At 36.1% G+C, this 14,977-nt stretch overlaps 1 protein-coding gene across 9 annotated transcripts in view; it reads right to left on the reverse strand.

The window, feature by feature from the left end:
- Nucleotides 1-14,977, reverse strand: part of RALGAPA1 (Ral GTPase activating protein catalytic subunit alpha 1) — a 283,623-nt gene that overhangs the window by 166,099 nt on the left and 102,547 nt on the right. For all 9 annotated transcript variants that reach the window (XM_070428039.1, XM_070428075.1, XM_070428057.1 and 6 more), the window contains exons 14-16: nt 13,361-13,490; nt 11,497-11,734; nt 9,736-9,897 (exon numbers count right to left, since the gene is read on the reverse strand). In XM_070428039.1, the coding sequence (XP_070284140.1) occupies nt 9,736-9,897; nt 11,497-11,734; nt 13,361-13,490 (530 nt within the window). The remainder of the gene's footprint in view (nt 1-9,735; nt 9,898-11,496; nt 11,735-13,360; nt 13,491-14,977) is intronic.

Below are 14,977 nucleotides of genomic sequence, written 5' to 3' on the forward strand. Positions count from 1 at the left end.
AAAAAAGGAAAAGAAAGAAGTGGGAAAGGAAAAAAGAAGAGTGACTATAATGAAAGGCTTGTGTCACAGAAAAAGCAGCAACAGAGAAAACTAAAAGATACAAAGGAAGGAAATTTTAAATTAAAACATTTCAGCACGGCAAATATTGGCAAGCTGTAAGAAAAGAAATCAGAGAACACATATGACCTTTCGAATGTAAATATTTTGGTGTAAAGCAGGAAAATGCTTTTTATTATTAGCAGTTACAATGGTATAGCATTAAAAAACAGCAGACACTTTAATACGCCCTATGTTCTCAAAACCAAGGGTTGATAAGTTCATTGAATGGAAACATCGAAAAGAACTCAGTATTGTTAGTTCAAATAAATTTTTGGTACCATATTTGGGCCTTTCTTTGAGCCATCTGAAGCAATTCTGAGCCATTCTTCTTAATAAAGCTGAATTCCAAGAAAAATAATCCCTGCTTTCATACACTTCCCTAATAAACTGTCAAGGACATTCACAGATTTTTTTTTAGAAAATTGTATGTAATTCATAATCTGAAGAATTGAATCTTATGGTTAGTATTTGTTTCTGGTAAGAGAATACTTAATCAAATCAGTATCTCTTATTTACATGAAAGTTAATACAATTTTATTTATTTTTGCAATCTTTATTGTTGAAAGTATTGTATGTGTCCCCCTTTTCCCCCACTGACCTCTTCTAGCTTGCCCACGCCCCCACCCCCACAATTTAAAAAATTTAAATAGAAACACTTACAGAATATAGAATTTGTAATCAGCATGAAGAATCAATTACTAAGGAAAGTAGACAGTTTGTGCTTATTCAAAATCTTAAGCATAGTATATAAAAACTTAGCACTGCCCAGCTGGTGTGCTTCAGTGGTTGAGCGTCCACCCACTAACCAGGAGGTCAACAATTCAATTCCCGGTCAGTGCACACACTTGGGTTTCGGGCTCGTCCCCAGTAGGGCGTGTGCAGAAGGCAGCTAATCTATGTTTCTCTCTCGTTGTTTCTATCTCTCTCCCTTCCTCTCACTCTAAAAATCAATAAAAACAAATTAAAAAAAACAAAACTTAAAAACTGGATTACTTTTTAAAAATTGCATTTGTAGCTGTATGTCTTGAAAGGAGTGTCACAAGTTCACAAGACTAAAGGCAAATTTTATTATATTTAAAACGAAATTAATAATTAAGTTTAGCTCAGCCAGCATGGCTTAGGTTGAGCATCGACCTATGAACCAGGAAGTCACGGTTCGATTCCTGGTCAGGACACATGCCCAGGTTGTAGGTTCGATCCCCAGTGTGGGGTGAAAGAGGCAGCTGATCAATGATTCTCTCTCATCATTGATGTTTCTGTCTTTCCCTCTCCCTTCCTCCCTGAAATCAATAAAAATATATTAAAAAAGAATAGCTTTTAATAATTAAGTTTATACTTCCCAAACATTTTTTAACGTGACTACTAGTTTAGAAATTTTTTAATAAGTAGTTATGTGTATTGTCGTGTACAGAGGACTTTTAAAAAACAATATTGCATAATATACAGTGAAATCGTGTTTGGTAAAAAACATTTGGTTCACTGATACCTAAATTCCTTAGCCTGTCACACAGGCCTTTGCAGCTAGCTGCAATAAGAACTGAAACTTCATCTCCAACTCTTCTCCCATCCTGCTGTCACACAGAATTTTACACTGTTCCCAGAAAATTTCATGCTTTCACAACAGCACGGCTTTGTGAGTTCATGGCTTTGTACTTGGTCTTTTCTTCCTGAGACACCCCTTCATACTCAAAATGGCATTTCATCTGTGAATCTTTTCTCACTCTCCCACATAATTGACTTATTAGCAATAAAGCAATGAACAAAACAAACAAGAACTCCTGCTTTTACAAAGCTTACAATTTATTTTTAGTGGGTTGTATGTTTCCTGTGTCAGCCTCCCACCTTTTCAAATGTAAAAACTATATCCTCTTATCTTTATATCTCTTCAGACAGGCTCATATGAACTTAATAAATGTTTACTGAGTGAATACGTGTATTTGAGCAGCCCAACATAATCATTTCAAAAAAACAAAACTTTCAGTTGTGAACATATAGGGGAGAAAACCAGAAAAATTATTAACCAAAAACTAAAGGTATGTCAGAGTTTATAACTGAAAAAGATAGATTTTTCAAAAATTTTTATTTATGTTGACAAAATAAATAATTCCTGAAGAGCAGTTTTTAGATAAATTTATGTGCAGCAAAACATGGAAGGTAGAAATATATTAAGACAATGGCAACAATTTTTCTTCAGTGTATGGCTGGTATTAAAAATAAGTGTATTTTAAAATGGAACACATATACAAAATGTTAGAATCTGGCTCTACTCATATTTTCCTGCTAGCTTCTTGTTTTTGTGAAAGTGACCAATAATTTTATAATCCAATCTGAAATAACTGTTCTGTTGATTTCAAGATAATCACTCAGTAAAACTTGTTACAGCAAAGACACACACAAGGCACAACTTGAAGTGCTGCTTGTTAACACATACCACCTACAATTATAATCAGATGTGATTTGCAGAGATAATCTTTTAAAACTAAACTGAATCAAATTTTTGATTACACAAATGAATTATAATATGTTTTCTCCTATTTTTTCCCTTGGGTTAGATAATTCCTTCTGTTCCTCTTTTCCACCACCAATTTGAAGAGATGGGGCATTTCCCTTAGAATTTCTTCCATAATTGCAGTGGTATGTCAGTGTTATGACCTGGGATGAATTCTTCAAATACCGACCACTACGTTTGTTACTATACTACAGGTCTTTATGCATACCTGTAAATCTGGCAAGTGCCTCTCAACCATGCAACCCCCAGTATAGAAAATTAGAATAAATTAACTACTGAAATTTTTGAGATGTAGTAATCTAAAGCTTAGGTCAGAGAATCTCTGTTAAGCCACTAACATTTCTATTGCTGCATACAATCCAAGACCACATTCATCAGTGATCTTCTTACATCTGTAGTATCCTTTTATATATAGATGAAAGGGCACTATCAAAATATAACATCAAAAAGTAATATCAGCATGGCTGATGTGGCTCAGTGGTTCAGTGTCAACCTAAGAACCAGGAGATCATGGTTCGATTCCAATCAGGGCACAGGCCCGTGTTGTGTGCTCAATCCCCAGTAGGGGGCATGCAAGAGGCAGTGATCAATGATTCTCTCCCATCATTGATGTTTCTATCTCTCCCTCTCCCTTCCTCTCTGAAATCAATAAAACTGTATTAAAAAAAAAAAAAAGTAAAAACACATTTTCAAAACTACAAGCATGCCAATTTTTAAAGGATTCTTATCTTCACTTCACCCTTCTAAAAATAATAAATAAGAAAAATAGATCCACTCTAATAAATTCATTTTGGACCACACTATCAAAACCTGTAACCTTCACTCCAGAGTTCCCATGCAGCATAAGAATGTATACAGCATATGTGAAGGATCACTAAAAGCATACAAACATATAAAATAAACAGGAGGAAGACAACTCTGGCCTTTTCTCACTTCCAAAATGTAACACATATTTCTCACTAATTTGAAATTAAATTCACAATATGTATGCATGTGTGTTCACTGGAAGAAATATACCTATAAGTCCTCAAATTTAGGCCCAAATCTATAATAAACATAAACTAAGAGGAGAATTTGAAAACAGAAGCAGTGATATATTTATTTCAAATGTTGAATACCAGGTTCTAAATCATAACTGCAAACATTTAAAATTGCTTCTCATGAATATATTCTATATTAAGTCCTAAATTCACTGTACCTCCTTTTAATATTTGCTGGCATAGCAAAACCTTAAAAAATTTAATTACATTTTAAACTCAATATGAATAATAGAAAATTTCTTATTAAGGCCATCCTGAGAAATCTGAGGGCTAGAGGATTATGGAATGTTTAATATTTTTTTAAATGAAGACAAGTTGCCTTTAAGTGAAAAATAAATCCTCTTAGCATTATTCCAATCTGAAAACTCTAGAAAGCAACCAATAAAATAAGTGTTTGGATATAACAAAGTTACTATTTTATAAATTTCACCAGAGACTACACTAGTGCCCTCATGAAATATAAGGACATCAAATGCATAGATTAGTTTAGGCTACAAGTATAAACAAAGCTGCTTAAAGTTAAATTAGTCTTTAAAAGTTATATATTTTATCACTCTATCAGGTAAGTCAGTCGTGAGAAAAAAAATTCTTTTTAAAAAAATATAGTTTTTATTGATTTTCAGGGAGAGTAGAAGGGAGAAGGAAAGAGAAAGAAACATCTATCCGCTGCCTCCCGCACGCCCCATATAGGGAATGCAGCCCACAACCCGGAAATGTTGTGCCCTCACTGGAAATTGAACAGGCAACCTTTAGGTTCACAGGACAACCCTCAACTGAGCTACATTGGCCAAGGCAAAATATGATACTTTTAACAAGAGGAATTTAGGTTTGTTATTTAAAGGACTATTGCATAAAAGAGAAATGTAAAGTATATTCCCAATGTGATTTATTTCTCCCAATTCAAGTCATACAATTAAGAAATAGAGAATGATAGACTTTTAAAAATAAAATTTTCAAAGGCAAATCTGTGATTATTTCAAATGTCTAAATCACTTTCTGTTCCTAATGAATATTATATATTTTTTAAATTAATTGGGGTCTACAGAAAAACTGAGTGGCAAGTACAAAGAGTTCTAATATATTCTCTTCTCGCCAGCACCAGGTTCCCCAAATATTAACATCTTGCATTAATCAGCAAGGAATATTTGCTACAACTGATGAGCTAAAACTGATAGCTTATACCAGGGATCACTCTTTGTGTTGTGCATTCTATGGGTTTTGGACAAATTTATAATGACACATATACACCATTACAGTATCATACAGAATAATTTCACTGCTCTAAAAACATTCTATGCTCCCCACCTATTCAGCCCTCCTCCTTGCCCTGCAATACTGCCTTACCCCATAACCAGTGACCATTTTACAGTCTCCTTAGTTTTCCGTCTTTCAGAATGTTACATAGTTGAAATCATAGACAGCCATTTCAGATTGGCTTCTTTCATTTAGCATTTGGGACTCCTCCATATATTTTCATTGTCTAATAGCTAATTTCTTCACATCCTATATAATGAAAGCCTAATATGCTAAGTGTCCAGTCATCTGTTTAACCAAAGTGTAATATGCTAATGATATGCTAAGACCGCTCAACCACTTGCTATGACGCGCAATGACCATTAGGGGGCAGGCAGTCGACTGGTCACTATGATGTGCACTGATTACCAGGGGGCAGACACTCTGACCGGTAGGTTAGCTTACTGCTGGGGACCAGCCGATTGAGACCGAGCGAAATGGGCCAGACACGCCCTAGAGCCCTCCCACGGTCCCTCCCTGGCTGGCCAACCTCCCAAGTCCCTCGCCGGCCCCGATAATGCATTGGTGGGGTCCCTCGGCCTGGCCTGCACCCTCTCGCAATCCGGGACCCTTCAGGGGATGTTGGAGAGTTGGTTTTGGCCTGATCCTGCTCCACGTAGGAACTGCCCCCTGGTGGTCAGTGTGCACTCCTCAGGAGGAGGGTCTCTCAGCCAGAAGCCAGGCTCACAGCTGGTGAGTTCTCCCCCTGTGGGTATGCACTGAGGGATCCCAGATTACAAGAGGGTGCAGGCTGGGCTGAAGGACCGCCCCCCTGCCCCCCCCCCCCCCCACAACGTGCACCACTTCATGCACCAGGCCTCTAGTCTCTAAATAATATTCTGTGTGTGGATGTACCAGTTGTTAATCTATTCACCCACTAAAGAACATCTTGGTGTTTCCAAGTTTGGATAATCCTCCTATACAATAAAAGGCTAATATGCAAATTGTCCCCTTGACCGGGAGTTCGACTGGGAGCTCGACCAGCAAACTGCCCACGGCCCCTCCCCCTGGCTGGTCCCGCCCCAGATCGCCCCCTCCAATCGGGGGTGGGGCCAGCTGGCCAACTGCCTGCAGCCCCTCCCCCAAGCCCTCCCCTATTGGCCAGCCCACCAACCACCCGCAGACCTGCCCCTCCCCGGCCTGCCCCATCCCTGATCGCCCCCCCCCACCTGGATAAGGGGCGGGGCCAGCTGGCCAACCTCCCACGTCCCAGGCCCGATGGGCCCCGATCAAGGCAAGCTGGCCAGACCCCACCCGTGCACGAATTCGTGCACCAGACCTCTAGTTATGAATAAAGTTGCTACAAATACTTGGGTGCAGGGGATTGTATGGATGTCATGTCTTCATGCTACCTGAATAATTATAAAGGATGGTAAGAATATGTCTAGTTTTTTAAAAAACTAACAAACTGTCTTCCAAAGTGGCTGTACCATTTTGCATTACCACCAACACTGATAGTTACTATTGCTCCACCACTTTATCAGCACTTGCTGTTCTCAGTGTTCTGGATTTTAGCCATTCTAATAGGTATGTGGTGGTATTTCATTGTTTTAAGGGCAATTTATTTTTAAATCCTACAGATTAAACCTATAGATATATCTGCATATATGTATAAAGTATGTAAGTATACATAACTGTATTCTGTACTGCCGGGAGCCAGTCCATCCTTGCTGTTTCAAGGGACCTGGCATATATAGCATACTGTTCTTAATATGTTTGCTCACCTTCTTGGCGCTATGTGTTTTAACCAAGGTCACCTCTCCGAGAAAGGTTGTTTCCCCAGGTAGGGATTTTTCCCTGAGGTTAGGGAGGGGATACAACCCCTTAATTAAGTGCCACGCGGGTAGTTAAGCTACATAATCTTTACTCCCTGGAATGGAGATAAGAAACGCCCTAACCTTTGTAATAGAAATTGACAGGATTAAAATCGGCTGGTATAAATACGGATGTAACAAGACAATAATCATCAGATCCACATCAGCTCCACATCAGATCCACATCAGATCCACATCAGCTCCTCATCAGCTCCTCATCAGCTCCTCATCAGATCATCATCAGAACCTCATCAGATCCTAACCAGAACCTAGCCAGAGAACATGGCAAAAGATCCTGGACAGAACCTGGCTACAGAACTTCACTGGAGAACCTAGACAGAACTTGGCAAAAGAACCTGGATAGAACCTGGCAAAAGAACCTGGCGACCGAACCTGGCTGGAGAATTTGGAAACCCTGGCTGGAGAACCTAGCAAGAGAACATGGCTACAGAACTTGGCTGGAGATCCTGGCTAGAGAACCCAACTCTGCTGATGAACTGAACACTGCCTTCATGTCACTCCTTCTTCGCCGACTCCGTCCACACCTTTGGGGACCCCTGGACCCGCTGGGATTGGACCCCAGCACTGTACCATTTTAATAGCACAAAATTGAAAATTAACTAAATGTTCATCTTCAGGATATGGTACTTCCATGTAATGAAATATAATGTAAGAAATTCAACAATTTCTGATATACAATAATCTTTAAAATGTATCATTATAGCTTGACTTCACTTCCTAGCACTCTCTTCGTTTCTTATCCCATACTCCAGCCACTATGACCCCTTTATTCTTTCTTCCTCAAATACCCAAGCACACTCCTCCTGCAAGCTTTTATGTTTTTTCTTCTGCTTAGAACACTCTTTCCTCTAGATATCTGCTCTCACTTTATTGTGGTCTCTGGTCTTAAATAATATTAGATAGGCCTTCACTGACTTCCCTATCTAAAACAGTCTCATTTTATATCCTATACTCTCTTGTCCCTTATTTTACTTTACTTCATAGCACTACTTCCTGCAATTTTTACTGTTTTATCTATTTTTTTATATGTCTCCCCAACACTACAACTGTCAGCTTCAGTAGAATTTGTTAGCGTTGTTCCTTCCAAAAGCCTCAATGCTTAGAACGGTGCTTCCATAATGAGTACTTAAAAATACTTTTTTTGTTTGAAATGTCTAAAAAGCCATGGTTCACAACAGTGTGTATATTATACTATATACACAGGCTATATGTAGAAAATATCTTTAGCAGCATGCTCAAGAAACTGAGAATAGTGGTTGTCTCTAATGAAATGAAGTGGGAAGGTGAGGAGTAGTAATGAGGGAAAGGCCAGAATGTATATACTTACATAGTTTGAATTTTTAACTAAGTTCATTAAGAACACAAAATATTAATTTCAAAAACTAAAGAAAATATATGTCCAAAGAATATCCTAATTTAATTTGCTGCTTCTTTTAATATTTTCTACCTTTAGCAGGTACCTTTATTACCAAAATTTTTAATGCTTTAACTTTTTACTTCATAGGTTTCTTCAATTAACAGGTATGATTTAAAGACGAATGTTACTCATATATATAAAATGTCTTTTAAAAATTAGAGATATACCGAGATGTTAATAATGATTACTTCTAATTAGATAGCTAAAGAGTCTTTACATTTAAACTTTTACTCCCCACACTAAGCATAAACTACTTCTATAAAAAATACATGAAGAATCTAAAGATATTCAAGTAAGATTTAAAAGACCATGATTTTGCCTGGCCAGTGTGGCTCAGTGATTGAGTGTCAACCCATGAACAAGGAAGTCACGGTTTGATTCAGGTCAGGGAATATGCTCAGGTTTCGGGCTCGATCCCCAGTAGGGGGTGTACAGGAAGTGATTATCTCTCATCATTGATGTTTCCATCTCTCTCTCCCTCTCCCTGAAATTAAAAATAAAATAAATAAAAGACCATTATTTTTAAATCTTTCAAATGTTTAATTTCTATATTCTCTTTCTAGTTTTGTTTCTTCATTTAGAATGTAATTCTTAACACTTGAGAACCCATCATCTTATAGATGACATATCCTTACAACAATGGTTTAAGTTTCTTTTAATTAATAGTGTTTTCCAATGATTACCATTAAATACAGATACATTCCTACAGAAAATTCTCCTTCCATAGAATTGTAGATTGTAAAGCCTGAAGTAACTACAAGCAATTTTGTTTCAGGCACTACATAGATGAAATAAGTAAAGTCTAGAAAGTTCAGTAAATTTTCTAAGGTTATCTAGCTATCTAGTAATGAAAGAAGAGTAAAAAAAGAGATTAGAACGCAGCCCGATTGCTTTTCCTTATAGCACTCATTCTACTACAATTCAAACCAAGTTAAAAATCTCTGAGAGGAAAAGGAATAAAATGGAGCTAAATCTATAGTATCCTGAGTGATCCTCCATCCAGAAAATCTTCCCATCACTTACTTTGTTGCTATTCCCAAGATTATAGAAATTTTTTCCATGTCTGTTAAAAGCAGCAAGGAACCTAGCAATAGACTCCACCTTGGACTCAGCTGTCTACAGGTAGAGAGCATGTATTCCTTGCTGAAAGTCTGAAGCCAATCTAAATATGTAATTGTAGTACTGAAAGTTTTCCATGTTTGTGAGTATATTCACTTAGTAGAAACTATACCAGTTAATGCATGAGTTCTGGAAAGTGAATCAGTTCTATTTCAACTCTGTAAAATAACAGTTTGGAATTATTGACAGTACAGTAAAATAAACTACAAAAAAATAATGTAAGATAAATCTTAATACCATAAAGTAATAACACAGCATGTCATTGGACTCTTGAGTACTACTAAAAAAAAATGGTTTTGCTATAAAAGTGTTTCATTTAACAATAAAAATCAACTGATGAGAAAAATGCATTTAGATACATTGTTACCAAGGATTATAAATGGATTCCCCTGTACAATTCTCATGATTTTAAGGAGTACATACCAACAGTTTTTTGTCGTACTATACTCCTCGCCTTTTCAGTTCCTGGGGAACCAGTGGTTGTTGCACTTCTCTGTCTCATTGGGGCTTGGCCAGGCTGATCACGACTCCATCCTCTAGAAAATGACTTGTCAACTGAGACTTTCTGAAATTCATGTCCAACTCCTAGAAATGTAGTTTTGCAATCTTAATATATCTTATCAATAATCTTTTCAGATTATGTGTGCTACCTAACCTCAGATTCTTAGATTTATTCATAATATATATATCTAAGTGACAGTTTGACTGGTAGCTATGACATGCACTGACCACTAGGGGGCCGATGCTCCAACCAATAGGTAAGCTTGCTGCTGGGGTCCGGCCAATTTGGACTTGGTGAGAAGGGCTGGACACACTCTGGAGCCCTCCCGAGGCCCCTCCCCAGTTCGCCAACCTCCCACGGTTCTTCCCTGGTCAGCCAGCCCCGATCAGCCCAATTGGGACTGGGCTAGACAAGCGAGACACGCCCTGGAGCCCTCCCACGGTCCCTCCCCGGCCCCAATCATGCACCAGTGGGGTCCTTCAGCCTGGCCTGCACCCTCTCGCAATCCAGGACCCCTTAGGGGATGTCGGAGAGTCAGTTTCGGCCTGATCCCTGCAGGTTAGGCCGAGGGACCCCACTGGTGCACAGGCCTCTAGTATATTATAAAGTAACAAGATAAAATGCTTGTGTACTGTAAGGATTTACTGAACTTATTTTATGTAGAAATCATATTCTAAAACAGATGCAGAGTTTTTAAAATATGCCATCGACAATAACTATTATAAATTCTCTGCCACCCAATTGACTCATAATAGAAATAAAACATCTGGATAAGCCGAAACCGGTTTGGCTCAGTGGATAGAGCATCAGCCTGCGGACTCAAGGGTCCCAGGTTCGATTCCGGTCAAGGGCATGTACCTGGGTTGCGGGCACATCCCCAGTAGGAGATGTGCAGGAGGCAACTGGTCGATGTTTCTCTCTCATCGATGTTTCTAACTCTCTATCTCTCTCCCTTCCTCTCTGTAAAAAATCAATAAAATATATTAAAAAAAAAAAATCTGGATAAGCCAAAAGAATAGGAAATGAGCTAACCAAAAACCATCCTGACGTGGAAGTTACTAAATATCTACCTGTCAATAATAGTTACTTGGGAAATAGTCCTGGAAAAAGTAGTTTGGTCACATACTTACGATCTAGTGTTAAGTGTGAAATGTGACTTAGATATAATCTCTAGTTAGAAACTATTAAGAATGGAAAGTACTAACAAACCAAGGATCATAAAAACATGTATTAGTGACATAATCACTGTTACTGCCCCTCTATCCCTTTTAAATATTAGGGAGATATGCAGTCCACATGTAGAGTGTTTGCTTTTAGTTAAAAACTAAGAAAATGTTTTCAAAATAATTTTCAAATAATTATTTTTAAGTAGAAAAATACAAAACCATCATCTAACAAAAATTTATGTATGATAAAGGAAGAGTGTTTGATACATTTCAAGTTTGGCTAACTATTAAAAATAAAATATTTAAGATTCTGACTTATTTATCTATAACTCTTTATGTACAGAACACTTTGTCCCATATCAACATTATTACTGATTTTAAGGTTCTTCAACCTTCAGGATAAATGAAGAAGGAAATAATGAAGAGAAAACATGACTTTTAAACTCAGCTCTCTCCCTGAGGAGACCAAATTATTTTAACAAATTTATATGGAACATCTCTGTGAACAACTCTTACCTTTCCCTTTATGCTTTTTTTGCTTCTGTTCACTCAGCTTATCCAATGGTAAATCACTGAGATCCAAACTATATAAATTTCTAGCTAAAACTTTAGTTAGTGTCTCCATAGTCAGTGACCATTCAGTGGCTAATTCTTCCCAATAGGTCAACGATGACAAAACTGAGAGTAAATCATCCCAAAGTTCTCGGGATATGTACACATTTAGATTTGCTTTGATCCAGGCAACTATAAGAGTCTATAAAGACAAATAATCAGAAATAAAAATGAAACATACTCAAACTCATATATATTCAATTATTTTAAAATTACTTAAAAACAAGTAGAATAATATCCATGACTTTTTCTTGGTACATAGTAATTCATGCAATCATTAGTATCTACTATATATTTCAATTCAACAATTGCCAACTCTCAACATTCTAGCAATTAAGACAAGGTGCCAAAACTGAAGAGAAATCTCCTTAAAGTTGCTCTTTTACGTTAATATTAAATAAATGCTTTTTATAAAGATACAAAATCTTCCCCATACTATTAACCGTTGAAATTACTGAGTAGTTAATAGTTACTGAACTAAAAAAAAACCACACTACACCCTCAAATTAAAGCTAGAAATCACTAACTATAAAACTTGAACGTTCTAAAAATAAAAATTAGAGATGTACTTAACTTAGTGAATGTATTTTTGAAAAATAACATGTAAACTGAAGAATAAAATTAAATTTCATTGTAAAGATACCAGAGGAATTAAGTGTTCTGTAATAAATCCAAGCATAGTAAAAAACTTATACTGATACTGCAGATATAACCTATTAAAGAAATAAGTCAAAAAATAGTTTAAAAGCTGAACTCTAAAAATTTTATTAAGAAATTAAATTTACACATTAAGTGTAAAGATGAAAATGAGCAAAGTTTATAGTACAGAAGAGCCTCCATTCTATCTTTAAATGTTCAGATTACAAAAAAGTTATTCCATATAGCAAGGTAAAATTTTATCTTCCTATAGCTCCCACCATTGGGTTAGTTCTAACAGTGGGAAAATTAAAGAGAGAAAGAATAAAGGCTAATGAAGTCAAGAGGAGTTTAGATAATAAATATAGCTGGTTTCAAAGGATTTTTCACTAACAGCATAGAATTTTAGGTAAACTAGCATATTTGAAAATAAATTAATTTGAATGGTTATACTTATGGTCAAGAATTAGATCTCAGATTTTGACATTAAGAACTATTTTTACCCATATATTTGTATTCAATGTGTCATATTAAGAAAATATTTTGCTTTCTATTTTCCAAAAAAATTCATAATACATTCAAAGTCAGTATTTTATCCTCAGGTTGGAAAACATGATGTATAAATTCCTATAAAATCAAACTACCACTGATACTTCAAATAAAGAAGTGAAGAGAATAACATCTTATGAAACAGCATAAGTAAAAATCTTGATTATTTACTACTTTTCATTACTGTGGAACAATATAAAAGAAAGTTTTGGCTCTCCAACAGGACCCGAGACTTGGAAGCTCATAAAGCAAACAATCAGGCTGCTACTACTACTCATGAAGCCCTCCAGCAGCTTTTTGCAATCATACAAGTATGCTACACAAAAGATAAAGTAAATATCATCAGCCTGGGTTAACCCTTTTTTCTCAGACTCGATATTTCCTCCACTTTTATAGTAGATTATGAATTTGTATATATGGCAAATAGCATATTTAAAAAAGCAATTTTTAATTTAGCTTTACAAAAGATACTTTAATATAAAATGATCCTTCCCCCCCAGGTAACAAATACAGAACTCAGTGAATCTTAAAAAAATACATATCTATCCTTCTATTTAACTATCTATTTATTTATTTTTATTGCCTGAAAAAGTGGTCCTGCAAGTCGACCTGCCAAGGTCATATTTTTTTTCCCCTGGAACTGTAGAAAAGCTTGTGATGGCATCTTCAGTACAGACTCTGTGACTCTGAGCAACACAAGCAGCATCTGTTCCCTTAAAGTAAAAAAATTAATTAGTTTCCTTCTTGCATATGTTTGCTTTTGATTAATGAGTAACTTTCAAATTATTATTTGTTTTAAAAATTGTATTATCTTTAAATAACTCAAATAGCAAATATCTTCCAAAATTTTAGAATTCTGAAATATTAAAATTTTAAATTCTACTTTATAAATCTATATCATTTTAATTTTTCAGCCACAATACCCTCTCATCAAATAAATATTTATGCAAAAGCTGAAAATTTGGGGTGAAAGTGGTGAGACTGTTCCCATTCTACACCCCACAAATTAAGTAGTATACTTAGGAAACTGTTTGAAGAACATTCATTCAACTATATAATATAGTTCTGCCTTGATCCATCTTTACAATAGGGAGAACCACCACATATCTAGAATTGAAACAGGCTCAATTTAAAAAACTACATGATTTTATTAACCAATGTCATACCAATAAAATTCAATTAAAAAAGAAACACTACATGATATTTTAAGATTAATAAATTATTATGAGCCTGACAAGTAATCAAGGACCATCACTCTATTGCCTCTTCCCATCTTTTAAGTTTGGCCATTTAAAAAATATATATTTTTATTGATTTCAAAGAGGAAGGGAGAGGAAGAGGGAAAGAGAGATAGAAACACCAATGATGAGAGAGAATCATTGATTGGCTGCCTCCTGCACGCACCACATTGGGGATTGGGCCTGCAACCTGGGCATGTGCCCTGACTGGGAATTGAACCGTGACCTCCTGGTCCATAGGCTGGAGGTCCATAGGTTGACGCTCAACCACTGGGCTGGCCATTTTTTAACCCTTATGTTCTTCGTGTATTGCAAACCAAGCCATCCTAATAATACCTTTACCTTTCCTCTTTCTCCTTGATGTTTATTATTAAGACCACAAAACTACCATATTTGCACCTAATAATTCAACCATACGTGAAAAAGAGGCTGACAAGGGAATTACAGTTGGATGTATAGTGAGGCTAACAGCCTAAGTTCCTATCACAGCCCCTCCTCTTTGGCTTTATTTGCTGGCCCATTTTAGACATAGCAACACATGGAGCAGTCCATGTGAGAAAAAATACAGCAGAAGCAGCAACCGATTCCATATTTAGATGTCATGGTTATTCTGGAAAGTGAGGACAAAATAAAATAGAAAAGTATCATTCAATGAAAAATATCCTGAATTTATTAACAAATGAATGCATGGAATCATTCATAAAATAAAAATCAAAGGTGCCACATTTGTAATCCTAGGCTTCTAGCTTAGCTTTATGAAAAGCTATTTGAAGTAAACTGCATATGCAATAAAGTATAGATTTCCAAATAAATCTTATCTGATTTGTGGTCAAACCTTAACTCATTCATGTATTAGATAACCTTTCACTTTATGATACAATAATAATGATTTTAATTCATAAAGACTTGTAAACTCAATAAAAATATGTGGGTAATCTTTCATTATGCTTTTACTTAAAGGA

This window comes from Myotis yumanensis, unplaced genomic scaffold, assembly GCF_028538775.1.
Source record: "Myotis yumanensis isolate MYYU_CA2020_CCGP unplaced genomic scaffold, mMyoYum1.0.hap1 SCAF_1, whole genome shotgun sequence".
NCBI lineage: Eukaryota > Metazoa > Chordata > Mammalia > Chiroptera > Vespertilionidae > Myotis > Myotis yumanensis.